At 45.5% G+C, this 20,379-nt stretch overlaps 1 protein-coding gene across 2 annotated transcripts in view; it reads right to left on the bottom strand.

Moving 5' to 3' along the window:
• Positions 1-20,379, bottom strand: part of LOC135941803 (centrosomal and chromosomal factor-like) — a 37,517-nt gene that overhangs the window by 3,376 nt on the left and 13,762 nt on the right. The window contains exon 2 of one of the 2 annotated variants that reach the window (XM_065487537.1): positions 14,032-14,181. In XM_065487537.1, the coding sequence (XP_065343609.1) occupies positions 14,032-14,181 (150 nt within the window). Of the gene's footprint in view, positions 1-14,031; positions 14,185-20,379 lie in introns of both variants that reach the window. The other variant, XM_065487538.1, reaches the window with a different exon arrangement.

Genomic DNA, 20,379 nt, shown 5'->3' with positions numbered 1-20,379 from the left:
GGGTGGAGATTATTTTTATTGTTCCCGCAGCGGAGCGGAAAGAGAGCAAAAGAGCTGTCGTCGGCGCGCACACCCCCCGGGTGGGAACTGTTGTACTGAGCCGCGGGTAAAAAATTCCGACTCTTAATTACTTTACAGAGGGCAGAATGATGTCACAAGAGAGCGATCATGCGGTGCTGCTTTTTTATTGCAGTTTCCAGAACACATTGTTACGTTGGCAAAAAAAGTCAGCAACCGGAGAGCCCGGCACATTATGTATTGAGTGGAAAGCGAATTTGAAAAAGCTTTTACAAGGGCCTGGACTCATTAAAACTGCATTGCTGCGGATATAACAATGCTTTCAAAAGTTGGCGCCCAACTTTTGGGGCGGCCCGTGCACACAACAGAGCAGAGCTTGAATAATTCATCTGCGTGCCGAGGTATTCTGAATAAAAATAACAGAGGCGGAAAATAAAAAAGGGTACTATTTCGGTGCGAGGCGGCAAAAGCGCTGATAATGCTTCGCAGTGCGGCCGTTGAATAATCACGTTGGAGATGAAGCGTGATTCGATTCAATTAGCCTCCGATTTTCCCCCCGCAGCCAGCCGCACCGCAATTATGCGTTTTTTTCCTACTCGTCCCGCGCGGCCGGTGTAATTTGTTTCGAATGCGAAACCAAATAACTACTCGCGATCCAATTTAGGCAGTGCTTGTTCTATACTGATCAAATGAAGCGGGCAAAAATGAAAAGCGAGCGAGGATGTGCGCCGCCAGCTCAAACGGAATTTATGTCATGTGCAGCAGCAGATGTGGCGAGGAGAGTAACGAGCAGCAGCCTGAACCAACACAGCCTCGGCGGTGCGGTTCATTTGTTTTTCATCTCGCCGTCTAATGGAGCAGAATTTCTTTCTAGCCTCATTTTTCAATTCCCAGATAATCGCATGCAAGATGCGCTCGCCAGTCCAACACACAGCCCCTTGTATGAAAAACTGTCATTTTTCATAGATAGTTCTGTATTTATGATCATTATAAAATATGTGACTTGAATTCAAGGAAAAAACTATTTTTTCCTGGTGGCACAGCAACATTCCATCGAGGGACGATTTACCGATTTAAACGTGGCAGCTGATGTCGAAATTTTTTCTTTTCTTCTCTTGTGCGAAACCCCTCTTGGTCACCTGCGTTGGCTTTATATCTTTCCTCGATTCTTTCTTTGGCTGCGCTGCTGGCCAGTATAAGTTTTCCCTTACATTTTAACAGCAGGGACGATGGTTCTGACTAAGTGCATGACCCCGCCGACTCATTCGAAGGCAGAGCGATAAAAGTCATGACGCTTGACAAAAAGCATCGACGTGTCGGCCGCCGCCGTTCCCATCACACCCACCAGCACACGGTGGCAGACGGCCAAGTGTTGGCAATAATCATGCTAATTGGCTATTCATTTTTAACCCCTTCTGCGCACCGCTGACGGGACTCACTCTCGGCGTCGCGGCTGTCGAATTTGTGCCGTTGCTGTGTTGCTATCTCCCTCCTGCGACGACGAGTTCCATTTGGGGCCAATGATTTCTCGAGGGGGAAAATAAACGCGCGGGCCACACGGTGCTGTCAGATAAATTACTCTCTGATTGACCATATGGCCTCTGAGAAATGAGGATGGAACGAACGATCCGTTTTTGTGCAGGATAATGTATGTTGGCATAGAGAAGCTGTGATTAATGGAATACGAATCGATTCCGGCAGCGCTGCATAATCTGAATGGGTGGATTTTACTGAATAAAAATTCGGAGGCATTCCTAGGAAATCAATCTCGGCGGCCGGCTTCCAAGAATTCCGCGGAATGCGCTTGGACGACCAAAATTATAACATAATTTGTGAAAGTGTACCGCAATAAATATTCAGCAGACATAAAAATGCCATTTGTGCCGCGGATGGAAGAAAAGAGCGAGCAGTGCCCGAGGCCGAGGTTTCCTGCGCTTTTTGGCACCCGCGAACCGTCCGTGAATGTATTCTTTCATTCGTATGCGCGAGCGATAATTTATGCCAAAAATGCTGTTGATTATTTAGCATTCAAGACCAGTTCGGCGGTAGCAGCTCATTTGAATACATTAAAGGGGAGCCCATGAATGAAATTATTCGTCATTTTCTCAGGCTGGCCATTTGAATAATAATCAGCAGCCCCTTCCTTCGGCAGGTCCACTCGTCCGAAACAAAAGCACACACTCGGGTGGTGGATATGGAAATTCGAGCCGACGAGCACACCGCATGCATCGGGCGCATCCTCTTTGTTATTGCTACTTTTGCCGTCCGCTGCTGCTGCATTTATGGCACTCGGAAGAGATAAAGTTTGATTTATTCGAGCACAGCAGCAGCAGCAACGGCGGTGGCTGCTCGTCAGAATTGATTTTCGAACAATAATAATGCTGGATGGAGCAGCCAGCCAGCGCTCTCGCAGCCAGCCACCCAACGAGCGAGCGAGGGAGCTGGCGAATATCGAGGCCGAAATTCGTTTTATGAATTTATAACATCGCGAGCGAGCGAACCAACTGCTATCGGCACTGCTGCAGTGCCATTTTTGATCGACCGCAGGAATCCTCCACGCCCTCTACTGTTTGAGTATACACACGTTATTAATTCGTCCCGCTGCAAACGACAACGGTAATTGATTCAATCAGCAGTAACGAAAACAACCCGACGTGTTCCTTCGATGCTTTTGATGAAATTTCGACAGCTTAGCACTTTGAATGTGTCACTAAAGCCCGGTTTAATGGCATTTTCAGATTATTTTCGATACTTGAGTGTCACACACTGTCTCATTCCATCTGAGTTTCCAGCAGACATCTACTCGGCGCAGAGAAGAAATTCAAGCCCCGTTGTTCTGATCTTTTACGACAGCTCTATCAAGTTTCTCTGTTTGGCTCTTTGTTATCCTTTAATTCCTAAAAAGATGGAATCTGCTTTGAAAGGTTCGCGGCATGCATGTGTACGTAAGCATTATTATGGTCGGCGCGGTTGTTTTTCATTCGTCCTTTATTGTCCGCGCTCCTGCCCGCCCGCCCGGAGGTGGTTTCAGTTTATAAATAAAGAGTGCACGAGAAAAGTTTATCTTTTACAAGGCAATAAATACCCTTTTAGAGGAATTCCTGTTTCACTGCGGCGCATATATGTATATATACACACAACAACCACGTCCTGACTCTCGCTTATTTTTCTATACAATTTTTTCCTCGACTTTTATCGCCAAACCGTAAAGGAAATGCTGCCCAGCCAGAATTTCCACCTCAAGGAGCGAGCGGATGCTGCCGCTTTTTCTCAAACGCGCGCCGCAGCGGCGCGGCGTAGCGGTTTCCCTTTTCCTCTTTCTCATTACACTCTGTTAAATGCAAATCGGACCAATTACTTTTGAGCCTCCTCTCTGTTCTAATTCCGAGAAGCAGCTCGGCTTTTTTGCCATTTCGTTCTGAAAAGTCGTCGCTCGGCGAGCGGCGAAACAGTTGTCCCGTCCCCTCTGCGAAGAAGAAGAAGAATACGTCAAGCAGATGCTCTCGCGTTTCTTGCACCCACCTGCACAAACCACCGAGAGATTTGAGCCGAGCTAACTATATGCTAAAACAGTGACGCGGCTGCATGCAAGTTGTATCATTTCCAGGGCCATCCGTGCAAAAGGGAGGAGGTGAAATTTTAAGCCGGTTGCGGCTCCCAAAGGGGTTCGCGTTTTCTCTCTCTCTCTCTCGCCTGCTCTGCGAGCCAAGAAGTAGTTTCTGTTGTAATACTGTATTCGTCTCGGTGAACAATAACTAACAATAAAACGAGACCGCATGTAATAGCCAGGCCATAGAGAGCGAGCAGCGCACTCGCAGGTCGGCTTGCTTGCTATATGTATAGTTTTCTGGTCATGAGAATTTTAAAATGCTGCTGCCGAGCGTTTGAGCGAGCGCTCCGAGCGCCCGCGTTATTGTTAAAAAGCGAGTATGACTGGAATAATTGAAAGTATACAACAATAGCGAGTGCCGGCAGATTTATTATTACGCGAGAAGGATAAATGGCGTTTTTCACGTGTGACCTAAGCTGTTGGAAGAGATGCTAAATCATTTCTCATCTAGCAGTCACGACAATGCCGCGCGTTTCCTCAAAAGCTCAATGCAATGCGGCAAAAAATGCTCACAAGGAAAAATAAATTTATTCTTTAAAATATTCTATATCCCACTGGGTCCCGAAAACATGGGACCCATGGTGGCAATCCTTTTGTCTTCGTGCAACAAGGACTTTCTTTGAAACGCCTGAAAAGGGTAACAATCAATTCAATAATGAAAATTTCTGGGTGTTTGTTGACCGTTGCGCAATTTTACCGCGACCGGGATGAATGGTTCCAAGTTTATTATCTTTTGGAAACATAAAACCAATTTTCAGGTCAATATGTAAACACAAAGAATTGCCCCCCCAGTGAGCAAACAATGTCTTGAAAGTGAAAATGCAACAGGGAAATTCTCCTCCCCTGTCGGTCTCGAATTTTGCTTCCATGCTTCAATTTCAGCGAGAGTTATTGAATTTGCGCGGAGGAAAGGCAGGCACTTCGCCGAGAAGAAGAAAAGGCGGTGATTTATCGCTCGGCTAAGAAGATTCGGCTCGAGTAATAAGAAATTATTCGACTCTCATATTTCATTGCTGCTTTGATGTATTGCCTCCAAGGCCGCAATTTCTTTTTCTCTCGCAAGCGTTGAATCACAAGAGAGAGGAAGAAAAAAATAACATCAACCGCAGCACGTCCAGCGCTGCTCTTTCTAATTCGATGCCTGACCAAATTGTAAATGAATTACAATATGAGAGCGGCGTAATTGCGTCCAAAAATGCAGGCTGCGGCAAAAAAGAGCCTCCCGTTTAGAGACAAAAGCGAAAAGCGAGTGCTGCTTTTTGCTCACTCGCTCGCTCGACGCGCACACGAAAGAAATAGTTAAATATTTACTTAGCATGCCGGACGGAGGACGGAACACCTGAGCCGCTTTCGCATTCGCGCGTGCAGCCTAGAAATAAATTTATTCCGCACAGCCGCACATACAGGATTACGGCGTGAACAAGTGTGGAGGGAATTTGCATTCGCACATGCTCATATTTGAAAGCCGACAGATAAATTTCAAGGCTGCAGTATAGCATTTGAATCTGCCTTTCCTAATAGCCCTCGCAGGGATAATCAGTCATAGCCTTTTCGTATTTTTATTTTTATTCTGTAATCAAATACGCTCAAGGTGAACGCACACACATTCAGCCGGCAATTTTATTCCCATTATAATGTCGCATTCGGCCAGTTACAACAATATAATACGCTTGCAGCTGGGGAAGAAAGGGATATAATTGGACGAGGCCAAAAACGCGGCTGATCGTTTGCTGGAAATAATTCCCGCATCATTTTCTGACTCGACGACGAGGCAAATTGCTAACCGAACGAGCGAGCGAGCGAGCAAGTAACTACTTCTTTCATTGATTTCCAAATAATCGTGGAAGGAACGGCAGTTCAGGAGTATTATGCGCGCATAGACAACAACTGCAATTACAAATGAAATGGTGGAAATTATACAGTTGGAAAAACTTTTCACGTCGGTCGCCGTAACAATGAATGGCTATTATATTCACATCGTCGATTTTGATATGCAGGTGGGGCGCATTTTTGAATAGCTTACGGCGGACGACATTAATTTGCATTGGAAATAATTAAGTTCACAAGGTCTGGTTCGTGCGCGGAATTCTTTGCTTCTACCGCATGCAGTTATTATTATTCTATTATTGCATTCACGCAAGGAGCATGAACAGCGATGGGGAGTCACTGGCTTTGCCACTCGCCTCCTCCTCTCTCTCATTGTCTCGCTAAATAATGTAAAAAAGCAGCTCCTTATTCTCGGTGGCGTTCCCACCCACCGAGAAAGAGACTCAAGAACTCTCTTCTGGCCTTTCGTTTTTTCTTTACTCCCTTTTTTGCACTACTCGTAGCAGACACATACACACAGAGAAAGAGCGCTTTGTATGCACTTCTTATTGACACAAAGGACGCGTCGTGCGGACAAGTTGATGGGAAAAATTGGCATGACTCGCTGGAAATGCGGCTCGTTGTTTGCTGACAAAACAGCCGACGCGCGGAATTATTTTCCATAATTCCGCGCGTGAGAGAGCGGCAGTTGGTCGTTGGTCGGCCACCCATTTGGAAAAATCGTGCTTTTCGAATTTTAAGGAATTTCAAGGAGCCCAGCCCTGACCGCGCGCGGAGCCAAATTTAGCCTTCACCGCCTGCCAAGCGAAATGGCATTAATTTACACGAATTAGCCGCAGTGGCTGGCCGTATGGCCGGAATAGAAATGATTAAAAAAAACAATTTTTCACAGTAGTGTGCCTTGCGCGGGCACAAGGAATTTATTATGCGAGACAAAGCCGTTTATCTGCGGTTTTGCGAACAAGCCCTGCACTGTCCTGCGCGAGCCGCTCTAAATAAACACGTACACCGATTTAAACTGCGCTCGGCTGTGAGAAAATTGCGATGACTTGCTAAAATTCCACTGGCAACATTGTTTGAAAGCGCAAGCAAAAAAAAATTAACAGTGGACCATTCACATGTTATATTCCTTTTCAAGAGCGTCGTTCATTTCAGCTGGCGGCCGGCGACAGTCCGTGATGTACCTAAACATTTGCCTTTTGTTATTTCTCTTTAAATATGTGAGTCAGGCATTCCTAAAAAACCCCACAATTGCTTTAAATCACCTGCAAATGTACTTTTTGAAGAAAAAAAACTAACTAACTAACCATCACTTTGAAACACACACCACAACCGAGCATCAAGTTAGTGTTGAGTGAGAGTCTAGGTTTTCGGGTTCGCATGACTAATTCTGTCAAGAACGAGGAAAACAGCTCCTGAGAAGCTGTCGGTTAACATTAATTTTCAGAGGGTCCCTCGAGTGGTAACAAAATTAAAAGCGGCTCGCAACATGCATTATCAGTGCACAATGACGACGGCTTGTTCTTCCGTCTATTAAAAAAGTATAACAATGCTGGCCAAATGCACGCCACGCCATTGTTTCTGATGCGATCATAATGACGCTGAGAGATATTACATAAGGAAGGCGCGCCTCAAATTAATTAGCAACAAGAGCCATTGTTGGTCCGCCGCACAACACAACCCGGCCGGCGAGCAAGGTCCTATTCACACAAAGCGCATTCTTCTTCTCTGGCAGGCTTTATTATTCCACCCCTCAAGGCTTCATTGTTAAATCTGAATTTTATCTGCTGACATCTCTTGCGCTCGCCGGTTTATTTGGTATTCAAAGATGGAGCCTGGACAAGCAAGCAAGCAAGCGGGCAGGCAAGCGAGAAGGTGCTCGTGGGTGACAAAAAGGGAACGAGTGGTGCACACACAGAGTTAGTGACCGTGCAGTTCGTTCACCATCTCGTCCCATCCCGCAAGCCAAGGTAACTAACTTGGCAATGGACCTTCTTTCTTTTTTTGTCCAAACAGTGTTCGCCTCGGCTTGAGCAACGCGGTCAAAGGTCGGCCCGAAATGTGACCCGGGCATCGTTATCAACGCGACTCGTTTCGAATATTTATCTAGTTTCGGGGCCAGACTGCTGTGAGTTTTTATACGGTCTCGCACTCCCAATTATCCTCGAAAAAGAGAGAGCAACGGAAGCAGTTGGCCAGAGTCCAGCATCATTCGCTTGAATCCGCGCGACCGTGTCTTTTGAAATTTTCTTCTTGTCACAAGCGATTTGGCGCAATTCTAGTGATTGATGACGCCGCCTTTTGGGCAAATATAGGCGGACCATGACGAGATAGGATTGCGAACACATGTGGCATGTAATGCAATCAATTTTTCCCTTGGAAAAAGTGTCAAGCAGCTGGAGTGTTTCCAAGAGCTTGCCAAATTATAATTTAACGAAAAACTGCAGCTGTTGTTGTTGTCGAATGCAATGCATTATTTTTTTAAAACTATTGCATATCATCGCCCACGCGGAAGCCGCACACGCAAGAGGCTGATGAGCTCACACATGCGACTGATGAATGTGCATATTAATTGCATCCTGTTTGCACTTGGCGCGCAGATTCAGAGAGTGCGAGAGACAAACGCGAAATTCGATACTCATGAGAGCTGTGTGTGTATACACATAAGCACGCACGCACATGCGGCCCGATGCCATATTGATGCTCTTCAGAGATTCAATCCGCGGGATAGAGTGACAGCGAGCAGGCCCGCGCCGATGTATGCATATAGAATGAGCGCGGCCGGTGTCGATTCGCGGCGGGACGAAACTCTCGAGGGCTTCGAACCTCGCTCACGGTAATTTGGGATCAGCGTGCGTGAGTGTGTATGTGTGTATGTGTCCCAGCAGTGCATTTAGCTTGTGAAATTATATTGAGAGGAGCCGTTTCGGTTTTTATGTGTACAACAGACAAACCTGCCTGCATGTATCGCGTTTTACGCCGTTTTTATTGCTTTAATTTTATGACCGAAGATATCAAAAATGGCGCATAAATTACAATAATAAAAATGTTGCCGCTTTTATGATTCATTTCCCCCGGCCGGCGCCGTTAAAGCATTTTCCCATTTCTTGTCATCACATCGCTCGCCATCGGTGCGTTGCAGGTAAAATCCTTAATTTCCATAAGCCCGGCTTAGGAAACAAACATAAAAAGCCGGCCTTTTTATTATGAGTCAGATGCACGAGGAGCGAGTGAGTGCATTCGAAATTGCTTATTATTATTAAAACGCGGGGCGGCAGGCGGGCGGACGGACGGGAGGACGGGCTTCGGCGCGTTATCATCAGCATTATTTTGTGCGCGGCCCACTGCTTTTATGCCTTTTTTAATTAATGCCGTAATCTGGCAGGGCCCGAGTTTAATGCTAATAAACGACCCCGACTAATAACATACGTGCGTCGATTATTGCCCGGCAATTCGGGAAAACGCCGAGCCAGCTTCAATTTGGATGCAAGGTATAATTTTCGCAAGTGCCAAACCTTATAAGTATGGCTTTTTAACCGCGCGACTCCGCAAAAGTAAAACACACACGTCTCTTTTCGTTGCCAAACGCCGGACGCTCTCATGAATTTTGTATAATATACGCGAAATCCGGGAGCTGCTTTTCTCTCATGCGATTGAGCGGCTCTTCACAGAATTTGCAAGAGTTTCTCTGCGCAATTGAAGCATGTAGAAGAATACATGCAGCTGCAAGCATTTTTTGCGCGAGACTTTGAGAAATATGTGAACCGATAACATCATTCAAGCTCGATATACCTCATTTTATGCACTATCCCGGAAATTGACTGAGAAACATGAGTTGTAATCAACGCATCAAATAAGTTATGAGCACATCCTCGTCTGGAGACGGCGGCGCTGTGATAATCCGGTGAGAAACACGTGCCTCGAGGGAATAAGGTCACTACTTGCCTGCTGGCCTATCACAAATGCGCGCGGAACGTGTCAATATTTGAACTCTCAATTTAGAATCGAACGGAATTTGCATACGACATAACGTGATTGGCGGACGGCCGGCTGGCTCTCTTATTTATCACGTGTCAATATCTGCATGCACGCCGGCTCGAGACAGCGCCGAGGATTTATGCACGCCTGCACTCCTTCTCAATTGTAAATCATCCTTGCGTCTTTATTTATCGTCGCTGCCTGCATCTCGTATGCATCGCAGGCCGAGATGCTCAAGGAAATTGTGCAGTCAGCAAGCAGTCGCAGTGTTGCAAACATACTCGCGCTGCTGCATCAAATGTGTATGGCTCGCCCTGAGTATATATAAATATAAATATATATTCAACAAAGCGAGCGAGCGAGCGAGTGAGCGCTTCGCAATCAATTAGCGCCGACATGGCGATTGAAATTGTTGACGCATTGCTAAATCGAAAATGAAATTGCGAAATGCCGAGCGTGATGGAAAAGTTGTTGTATGATTTTCCGAGAGCGACGGAATCCGCCGGCGTTTCATCATTGGCGAGTGCACGTTTGCAATGACGCGCACAAACACACCACACAACGGTCGGATCCGCTGCGGGTTATTTGTCCTTTTCAGTCTGCGCGTAATTAAGAAATATTGACTCGCTGAGGAGTGTGGGCCTCGTAAATCGAAAATATTCAGCGCTGGTGGCATTGCTTTTTCAAAACGATTCGACGGCGAAAAAACAGGTCGGCCGGCTTTCTCGTTGCCTTTTAATAACAAGCGGCCGAGAACGAATCAATTTGACTAATTTAATTGCTCGCCACGACACTAAAGAGTTGATGGCCTTTAATTGAAGCCGTTAGTAAGTATGATTATGCGCTCGGAGAGCCGGTTGACCGATGGCAGAGAGAGAAAGAGAGAGAAGTCGCCTCGGCAGCAGCTCAAAATTATTGCTGTGTTATTTGTTACAAGACACTTAACGTCATTAACTGCATTAGCATTAACACGCACGCATTTATTTTCCACCTCCGAGATGGACATAATAATATGCAAGTGTGTATGAAAAGTTGTGTTCTATTTTTCACGGAATCATTAACGCTCCGCTTGGTTCGTCATATTATATTAATACAGATGCGGATATAAAGCAAATACACAGCGCGCGGTCGCTGCAGAGGTCATTAATAATAAAACACAAGTACATAGTATGTGTGCTACAGTTTAAGCGGAAAACGCCCAGCAAGCAAGCGCAAACGAGTTTTCGCACACGCGGTGCGCCGGAAAAGTCCATATTAACGAAAGCGGCTCGGCATTTTATTTTTAATTTGGTCTAATGAGCTTGGAACGAGAGAGTGTCACTCGCGTCCCAGAGGCGCTTTTATCTCCGCATTGGAATCTTTTCAGCCGAAGAAAACCTTTCCTCCGCCATAAAATACATAAATGTAAAACCGACTGTAAAAAGCTACATCATTCGGTCACGCATCTCGCATGACGATGATGAAATTTGAACCTTTTTCTCCTCCCAGCTTTCAGGCCCTCTCCGACGAGAAGAGTAGTGAATGATAATTAAAATATTTTCTTTCGACTCAACGAAGGGGGACAAAGGGCGTCTTCGACTAACAAGAGAACCGCCGAGATCGCGAGCGTGTACAAAAGCTATTCGCGCGCACCACCTGTCCCTAAATAAAATAAAATTAAACCGCGCGCCGGTCTTTCTCGTCGCTCTGCTTGATTTGTCGTAATTGAAGCGCATTTTCGCGGCATTGTCTCTCTTTCGTGCGGTGGCCCCGACCAGCGAGCGAGCCGAGCGGAAAAAAAGCAGGCAAGTACACTCTCCGAAGATGGATGGTCGGCGAGCGGAGCTGGTCAATTCTGGGAATCAGGTCCGATCCATAATTCACCGCTCGTCCGCCTCGTGCATTTCGAGCCAAGGCCTCAGTGTGAAAAATAGTCGATTTCCGAACATGTTCGATCTCTCCGGCGAACAATTAATGACGCAAAGGTTAACTCGAAGCAGCGAGACCCTCAATTTCGACTGCATTGGCAGGGAAAAAATGCCCGAAATCCCCAGGGGCAGGCGCACCAGATATTCGCAGACGGAATTATGCAACCGCACCCCCATTAAGTCGCGCATGAAGTGCTGCGCTATATTATCCCCCGCCCTCTGGCAGGATAACATTTGCAAATAAATTCCCGCCGCGTGCTCCCCGGGATAATTATGCTCCCTCGCGTCGAGCCGTTCCCGAACGAACGTGAGGCCTGCGGTCGCACTGGCGAATAAATTTGAGCCGTAATTGCATCCTGCCATTAAAAAAATGCACGGCCTTTGTCGTCAGCGCTACGCGTATATAGTTTCAGCTTGCACCCTTAACGATTTCAATTCACGCGTCCCGCCTTGTGTTTGTGTGCATGTGCGCGCCTACCTGCGCCTATCCAAACATGCGGGCCGCGAGAATAATGATAAAGGCGTTAATTAAAGGCGCACACATGCACGTGACGGTGGTAATCAGACGCACACAGAGGTTCATTTGCACTTGTCAGCCGGCGCCACGTGCACTTGAATCACACACACACACTCACTCTCGCGCGCGCCGCTGAAAAGTACAGCGAGCGTGCAACTGAGTGTTTCATACAGCGCAGGTGAAAACAACTCGAAAAATTGCTTTCTCAATCAACACCAAGATTTGATGATATCAGCGGAAAAATATTTATTCAAGAGTTTGATCATTTTTATCAAACTCGCGGCTGGCCACGCAGTGTAATTAAAAAGTCAAAAGGGCTTGCTTCGAAAAATATAAAAAAAGCGGCGAGATAACGCGATATCAACAAAAGTGATGAAAACCGACTTTTACCCTCTGCGCGGAGAGAAAAAACTCAATTTCCTTTTCGATTCAGGCGCCATTAGCCATCGTGATATAAAGAGCGCTGCAGTTAATTTGAATGACTGTCGATAAAGTACGCTCTTTATTCCGGCAGACACACACACAACGCTTTTTACATACATCTCGTTTTCAATGGTGCAAATCGAGAGTGAACGAACGCGCGCGCGGCCTTTCCTCTGATGTTGTTTGCATCGATCGACGGCTGCTGGGATGTGATGAAAAATAATAATTTTCATAGAGCTGAAAACTCGGGCATGACAAATCTGTCCGCGGCACCGAGTGGACGGGCGGTTTAATACCAGACGAGTTTTCTCTCATTTTTCCACGACGTGCACACCATGGAAATTCATTATTTATCCGCAAATATGCCCCGACCACCGCTGCTGGACCGACTCGGAAGCGGGGAATTGTGTTTTTTAAAAAAACGTCTAACCGCACTCGGCGTGTACACACGGAGCGCAGCAGCAGCCAGCAGCCGGCAGAGGAAATCTCATTTTGAGTTGTTATTATTAGACCGGCGGCGAACGAGTCTGAAGAGTTCGCTGGCGCTTGAGAAAAGTGGCTCGGTAAGAAGAGGAATTCCTCTGCGAGTTTAATTAAATTGCCATGCGCGCGGAGTGAGAGGGCACCCACCGATGGAAATAATAACAATCTGCTGCGGGGAGACAGAACGAGGGGATGATGGAGAGGGCGGCTCTCTTGACGTCGTCCGGCAACGGCATTAATTATAAGGAGGAAGACCGCAGCACGGCTACTTCAGTCCGCACCGGGCCAGAAACGAACGCAATGATGAGCGCGACCAAAGCTGACTGAGTGAAAGAGTGGATTTCGCTCTGATGACGTCCAGAGCCCGCTTTCCGCTTTTTTCAGCTGAATACCGAGTGCGTGTGTGTGTGTTTTATAAGCAGAGAGCTGCCGGGTTTGATATAAAAGAAGGCCGTGGGAGGGTGCGCTGCGTGTACAGTGCGCGTCGTCTGCCGCCCCAAAGTAAAGGGGATAGACTCTAACTCATCGGCGGCGGCACCGCTTGTTTGCATTTGGCGTGCAAACTGCGCGGATGGAAGCAGATTCCACCAAAAATATTTATTTACGAAACGCGCAGTGCGTTCGTTTTAAAAAGGGTGTCGGTTGGAAACACGCAACTGATAAAGATGCAATTACAATTTCAAAGTGAAATTTTATCAGCGGAAACTGCGATTATAGTGCTCTTGTTTCCTATCCGGTTTTTGATTTTGTAAATTCCGCGCAAGAAACACTGCTACGGATTTAAACGACTCTTTGCGAAATGCTTATAAAAAAGGGCCAATTTGCTTACTTGCATAGTGTGCCATGTCACGACGCTTGCAAAAGCATTGCGCTTCTTCTGCTGGATGCTGAGTGCGCATAACGAGTATAAGGACGCGGCTTGTGTCATGAAATTCAATTCTCATCGCACCCACAATTGGCCTAGTTTCGTCAGACCGTATATGAGTGTTTTTGCGGCTTATTGACTTAAAGAGCACGCTGCTAAAAGCACGAGCTTGGAAATTCACGACTGCGCTCGCTCGAGACTGGCGAACACAAGAAAGGACTAAGGCATGAATTGTGGCGTGTACGTGTTAAAAGAAATGAGAAGAGCCGAGAGCATGAAAAGATAACAACATCCCTCTCTTATATATATACTCTAACCATCGAGTCATGAAAGGAAGGGTTCCGACTCTTTTTTTTCACACAGACTGGTAATTTCTTTCCTTTCCCAAAGTGTGATTACCTACCTGCAAGGTCAGTATTCGAATCGCCGCGAATGAATGCTCTCTGATTATTATTCGATTTCAGATGTTGCGGTTGAGGCTGCTGCTGCTGTTGTTGCTGTTGTTGCTGCTGCTGCTGCTGCTGAGATTGCCTATTCTCCTGCGCCGCGGCCACTGCTGAAACAAAAAAATGGGCAGCGTTATTTTATTGTGTTATTACGGCGGTGGTGGTGTATCATCATCTCGTGCAATGGCTGGTCCACCGTCACGCACACAATGCCAGCACGGTGGAAACTTTTATTATTCCATCAAGAGAGCTGCCAGCATAAAATTTCGGTGTAATTACGCCGTGCGATCGCTTTTGAGATTTCGAAAATGATGATGATGATGCGCCGTCATGTGACGACGGACGATTCGCTTTGCTGGCGCGTTTTTCCCCTGTTATTCATCACAGCCGGTTCGATTTGTGTCAGTCTGCCTGCCGACTGCTTTTGTCATTCGCGCGCGATCGCTTTCCGCGCTTCCCACAATGAATTTGGTTCCACTTTTGCAGACTTTCCGAATCCGCAGCCAAAATCGAAAGTTTGCGTGCGGCGGACCCGGACCTCGGGTCTCGCCAGGTGCGGCTGTTGCTTTCGATTCGCTCTTTACCAGCATGAAAAGAGTGCAGGAAGAACGCTTGGATGACACAACACATACACGTGAATTAATGCTTGAAGGCTTTCGGTAATGACGAGCGCCGGCACTCTCATTCTTACTTAATGAAACCCTTATTCATCTCGCTCTTTCTCTCTCCAAATTCATTAAATCTCCGCTCAGATAACACGAACGTGTAATCCGCCATGCAGCTAGCTCAAAGAGGACCTTCAAAAGGCTTCGTTGGCTGATGAGCGAGCGAGCGGGCGAGCCGACTGTGCCTGCAGAGCAGCATGATACGCCATCAATTAAATGATGGCTGCAACAAACCCTCCCTTCAATCATAAAAAGGCTATTGTTATTGCTGGCAGCGTGTTGTTTCAGCCTCTCATCCTCGCAGGCTTTCCCTGCACTTACAGATAAGCCTGAATGGGGGTTATTTGGGCCGAGACCAGCCCTAAAATAATAAATTTTTACAATGGGTGCGCATTAAAAATATAGAAGACAGCGCATACCATTGTGTCATGGAAAAAATGGGTTTTTTCAGCTCGAAATCTTTTCTGAGAGTTCTATAGCCTTTAAAAATTCTTAAGGTTGCGAGAAAATTTCATTGCCCATAGCTTTGAAGCTTTTGAAGCCTTTCTATGGAAAATATGACTGCAAAACGTGTTAAAGACGGCATTCAACAATTTTGAAAGCATACCACACGCTGACAATAATGTGCGACAACGCAACAGAATGTTGAGTAAAATGAGCTTCAAAGGGATAGAAAACGACAATGGACCTCTCATTGCACCCCAGGGCCGTGTGAAGGTGAACACTTTAGAGAAATATTGAACTGTAACAACAACAACAAAAAATAAGGCATCATACCGATACAAATAGTCTCAAGCAAACTGATTTTCCCATAGCTATATTGTTTATTTTACAAGAAGAGTGAAAAATTAAATTTCCAGTTAACAGGACAAAATTTTCCAGATTAATATTAAAAAAGGTGGCAGCAGGAAGGACGGACGCATAAATCTAGAGCACTATGCCCAGCCTAAATTAAGCCTCGGTGGAGAAACTGTGGCTGCGGGACAAGTCGAAAAATCTTTCCGCCTCATCACCGGCGAGGGACTTCCTTCATTAGCCACTCTACGTGCCTTGCCTTCAGTTCATCTGCCCGATAGATAATCTCGCGCGGATGCTCATTAGTTTTGGCAAGAAGCGGTCATTAACACGGCCGGCGGATCATTTTTCCAATCCATCAAGCTGACGCAGCGTACAGAAATGGCCTTAGACCCAAGCATTTCCTACAGTCACACGTGCGCAAACACCGACCACAAACTTGAGATCTTTTGAGGAAAGATAATGCTAGGGAATAACTCCAGGCAAACATTTCACGATATTAATTATTTCTGTGGAACTTGGATTGAAAGAACCATTAATTTCTTATTATTGTTCGAAATAACGCTATAATTAAACTTTCTAAATGATTTTTCTAGGCGTAGAATAATAGGATTTTCACCTGCATGCAAATATTACGCAAAACAAAATAAAAAATATTCAATTTCCTCAAGTCTTCTGCAAGACTGGGAGTATAATATGGGAGGATGCTGTTGCTGGGTCGTAAAGACGTTGCATGAGACGGATTCATGAATGTGTTTGCCTGGCCGGCCGTTTATTATTATATTTATGTATGGTGAAGGCTGACCAGACCCGTCGGACGTTAGATGGATCGAGCCAATCATGAAATCCATTGTGGAACTCGACACCGTCTGACACGCAAGCGACTCGCTATATGCACTCGATATTCGGCAGGCCAAATTGAGATAGTTAACAGATACAGACGGAACTAATTGGGGTCACTTTAATAGTTACTATACAACAGATAATATTTTAAATTAAATTTGATAATTTCTTTCCACGGAATTTTTATCTGATCTTATGCACGGTTTTAAATGTGTTATTTGTATTTTAGGAAATTCGTGCATTTTTTTTAATATTCGGCCAGCGAGTCAGCACATTCCGTGGTCTATGACCGAGATGATAATCTGGAGACAGCATCTTTCGCTTCCCCGCCGAGGTCTTTCATTGAAACGCCACACATTTTTCCCTTAATTCAGAGGAAAGGTGCGAAATTGGCGATTCGGATGCGCCGCTTGAGTTGTTAGAGCATTTCAAAGCATTCAACCGACCTTCTTTTTGTCATCTCTGACATTGGGCAATGAGTATTAGATGTCAATGACACGCTCAAATATCTTCCCCTGTGCGTGAATGCCTGAAAAATTCGAGCCACTATCCACAGTCAATAAGGGAGGATAAAATACGAGTTTTCGGTGAATGGGCAAGATTTTAGGTCGCATAAGTGCGATTCCAGGGTTGAATTTCCTAGCATTGTTGCTTATTATTCTTATTATACTTTAGAACGCAAAAATGTTCCTCAGCACATTAAGAGGGTATTTTCTATACTCCATCACGGTTACATATACGCTAGAGAGAAGCCGACTGGGTGATTCAACTTCATACGCTCAATAATGCTAGCATTGTTATAGATTTTGAGTTATTACTTTGGTGAAAAGGAGCACCCGCGTGGTTTATGTGCTGGAAGAGTATTACATTTTATTTCTTGAATCTCCACACAGGCCAAATAAGTTTCCGTCTCTTTCAGCATATTTAACAAAGAATGAAATTTCTTTTTTGGGGGTAATAAAAGAGGCACTGTCCAACAGAGCGCAACAACAGAGACTCCTATAGCGTAAATTTTCAATTTTTGAAACCTTGGGCATGAAGTGTGTTTGAAAGAGAGCTGCACAGATTAAAAGGGGATTCCTATAAGTAATTAGGTAACTGCAAAGGCAACCATAAATCATGTCTCTTTTAAAGTACCAGTTAGGTTCACCAGGTTAAAATATTTTTTGTTCTCTTAAAAGGTCAGCCTTTAAAAAAGTCGAAATACGCATATTACATGCTTTCATGTTTGAGAGGGTCAATTCAAATTAAAAAACTATGTGGGTGGCTGGGGCTGGGGCATGACAGGGTCACCTTGAGGGGGTCTTATTTTTGTCTGCAACAATGATACATACAGCAACAACTATTCTTGTTGTTATTTTCTTACGGTTCAGCCTTTATGTAATTCAAGCTTTTACTAGAAAATAATAGGCCTGGAATTTTTCTTTAAGATCGCCGACCAGCCGCTCCAAGACTGGCAACATGAATGGTTCCATCAGATCTCAAAGTTCACTTGTGCTGGCAGAAATTATAGCGTGTTGTGGTTTTTTTTAGGATAGGCCTTGTCCAGCGCGACTATCTTTTGATTTGCCGACGTTTTCAGCGACATTTTCGCTTTATACATGGTGCCTTTTCATGGTGATATCAGTGAAATAAATATTAATAATAAAACAAAATAAATATAATTTTTTCTAACCAAAAAAATTAGGCATGAGATAAATCGTCAAGCGTATGGCTGCTCACATGAGGTGGTTTTGCACAATGCAGCGTGCGAACGGGATTGCACGTCATAATTTTGCCGCACATGCTTATACTTGGTTCGTTCGCTTTCTTCACGTCTGTTAGATGAGACGCACGTGAATAAATAAGCCAAGCGCCGACTGTGCCGACTGTTAGGGGACCTCCCATGCAGCAGGCTTGCTCATAATGCAAGTGACAAGCTAATGTTAACAGTCTGAAGAACTAGCGTTCCAAATATTCTCAAAGGCGTATGTGCGTCCAAGATCAAGAAAACCAGTCGTTTTTATTCCGCTGGCACGGCAGAGGAAATGCCAACTATTCAATGCCTTTTTGTCGCCGAGAACACGGTTTATTGTCCTTTGTCTTGTTTAATTTTCGACATCAATAAAAGCAGGGATGTGCCAAGTAATTTAAAAAGCGATTCTTGCCCGATTCCATTGTGTGTCTGTGTGTAGTGCTTTTAGCATGAAGCTGTTCTTTCTTTTCGCCACTCTACTAGCACTCGGAACGTGCAGATAGATAAAAACAAGAGGGGACAAAGAAATAACACAAGGGAGTGGGCATTAATTAAAAAGCAGCATTGTTCGCGTTATGATGTTGCACGTACGATCAGAGACGCAGATGGCCACCCGCAACTTTCAATAAAACATCTGAAAATTCGTTTCCAAAGGGACAAGAGCTCGCCTTGTACATATATCCGACGGCGAGTCATGCATGATTAATTGTTTTATTTGTGCTGCGAGCACAGGAATTAAACTTTCTTGTACTCTCGGGCTGGCCTGTGTGTTGTTAAGTCGCTGTAAATATCGCGCAGGCAACACACATCAACCATGAAAGATAAAACTTTGTGTTCCGAGGCGAGCATATCAAGTGCCGCGGCTGTAATTCTTGTAGTAAAACGCGCCGAGCGCACCAGGAATTTCAAAACGCGACTGCCTGCTGATGATGAATTAGTAATGCCGCCGCTGCTGCCGCTGCTGCTGGGGGAAATTATCTTCGTTATAGGAACAACTTTTTATCTTCTCCACTCGCGTCTTGAGCAGGACTTTTGTTTCAAACACAATACAAACGGAATTAAAATGAAAACGGTGCGCTCGCTGCCGGTTCTCTCCATCCAATTATAATCATCATCACTATTATACTTGCGGCCGAGAATTTTTGCCCCCGCGCGCCTCTCTGTTTAATTTCACGTGCGATTTCGTGCGTTAATTGCCGGACGGCTGCGAATCGAATTCCCTTTATTGCCTCCATCAATAACAATTGGCGCAATGCTCAATTTTCTAGGTCGTTCCGGCCTGTACTGCATGCATGCATGTATATACACCGGTGTATAAACTTTTCGAAATAATAACGAATTTCCCGTAGTAAACATCGGCAAATTGCGTCCATTTTCCACGTTTGATGGCCAATTTCCGTTTTGGTGGCGCCGATGATTATTTTTCATTCCCTCTATATGCTTGGTGATTAGCCCCGCGTCTGGCCGCAATTTTTCTCCGCGACTCGAATCGATTTATCAAAAAGAATCATCATCAGTCGAGCGAGATCATTTTCAATTAGGTCTGCCGGCAGCACCAAGGTCGCGGCCCGCGTTGAGCAGTGGAAAGGAAACCTGAAGCCGACTAGGAGAGTGACTTTGTCAAATGTAAATACACACGCATTCCCCTCGCTTCAATATTTGTATCCCGTCTTCAAAATTTCCCGGTCTTGTTTGGTTTTGGGACGAAATGGAAAAAAACGCTCAGGTAGCCCCCTGTCGACGACAAATTTTTATTGCGAAAGCTGCGACCCCAAGGGTTCCACCCCAGTGCCTCAAGCACGCCGGTGACAAAAGGAAAGAACTCCGGCTCGCCCCTCCTTTTGCAATCGAATACATTTTATGAAATCAGAGACTGAATGCTGAAGCCCTCGCAAAGTAGCTCAGTACACAGAGAACATCAGTGCCTGGCTGGAAACCCACCCCCTCCCGACTCTGAATGGAGTTCCCTCTCTTTCTCACTGATTGCGATAGCGGACCCTCTGAAGCAGCAATTAAAGCAGCGAGTCGAGTAGAGTCGAAAATTTCAATAATTCACCACGAGTAAATAATGGAAGAGAATGCAAGGCCCGGGAGTTTCCCTATCTATATTTAGTGGCAGGTGCACTTTCCCTATACCTGGCGTTAAAATTTTCACGAATCCGATTGCGCTGAGCCGAATTTGTGCGGCTCCTATTGATCGGTAACACCACGGCGGGCAGGACAATATCGCCAGCAATGCGTCACTGTCAAAATAATCATTGACGCAA

Source organism: Cloeon dipterum, chromosome 4, assembly GCF_949628265.1.
Source record: "Cloeon dipterum chromosome 4, ieCloDipt1.1, whole genome shotgun sequence".
Lineage (NCBI taxonomy): Eukaryota > Metazoa > Arthropoda > Insecta > Ephemeroptera > Baetidae > Cloeon > Cloeon dipterum.
Note: the sequence above shows the minus strand (reverse complement) of the source record. Positions and strands in the feature narration are given on the sequence as shown.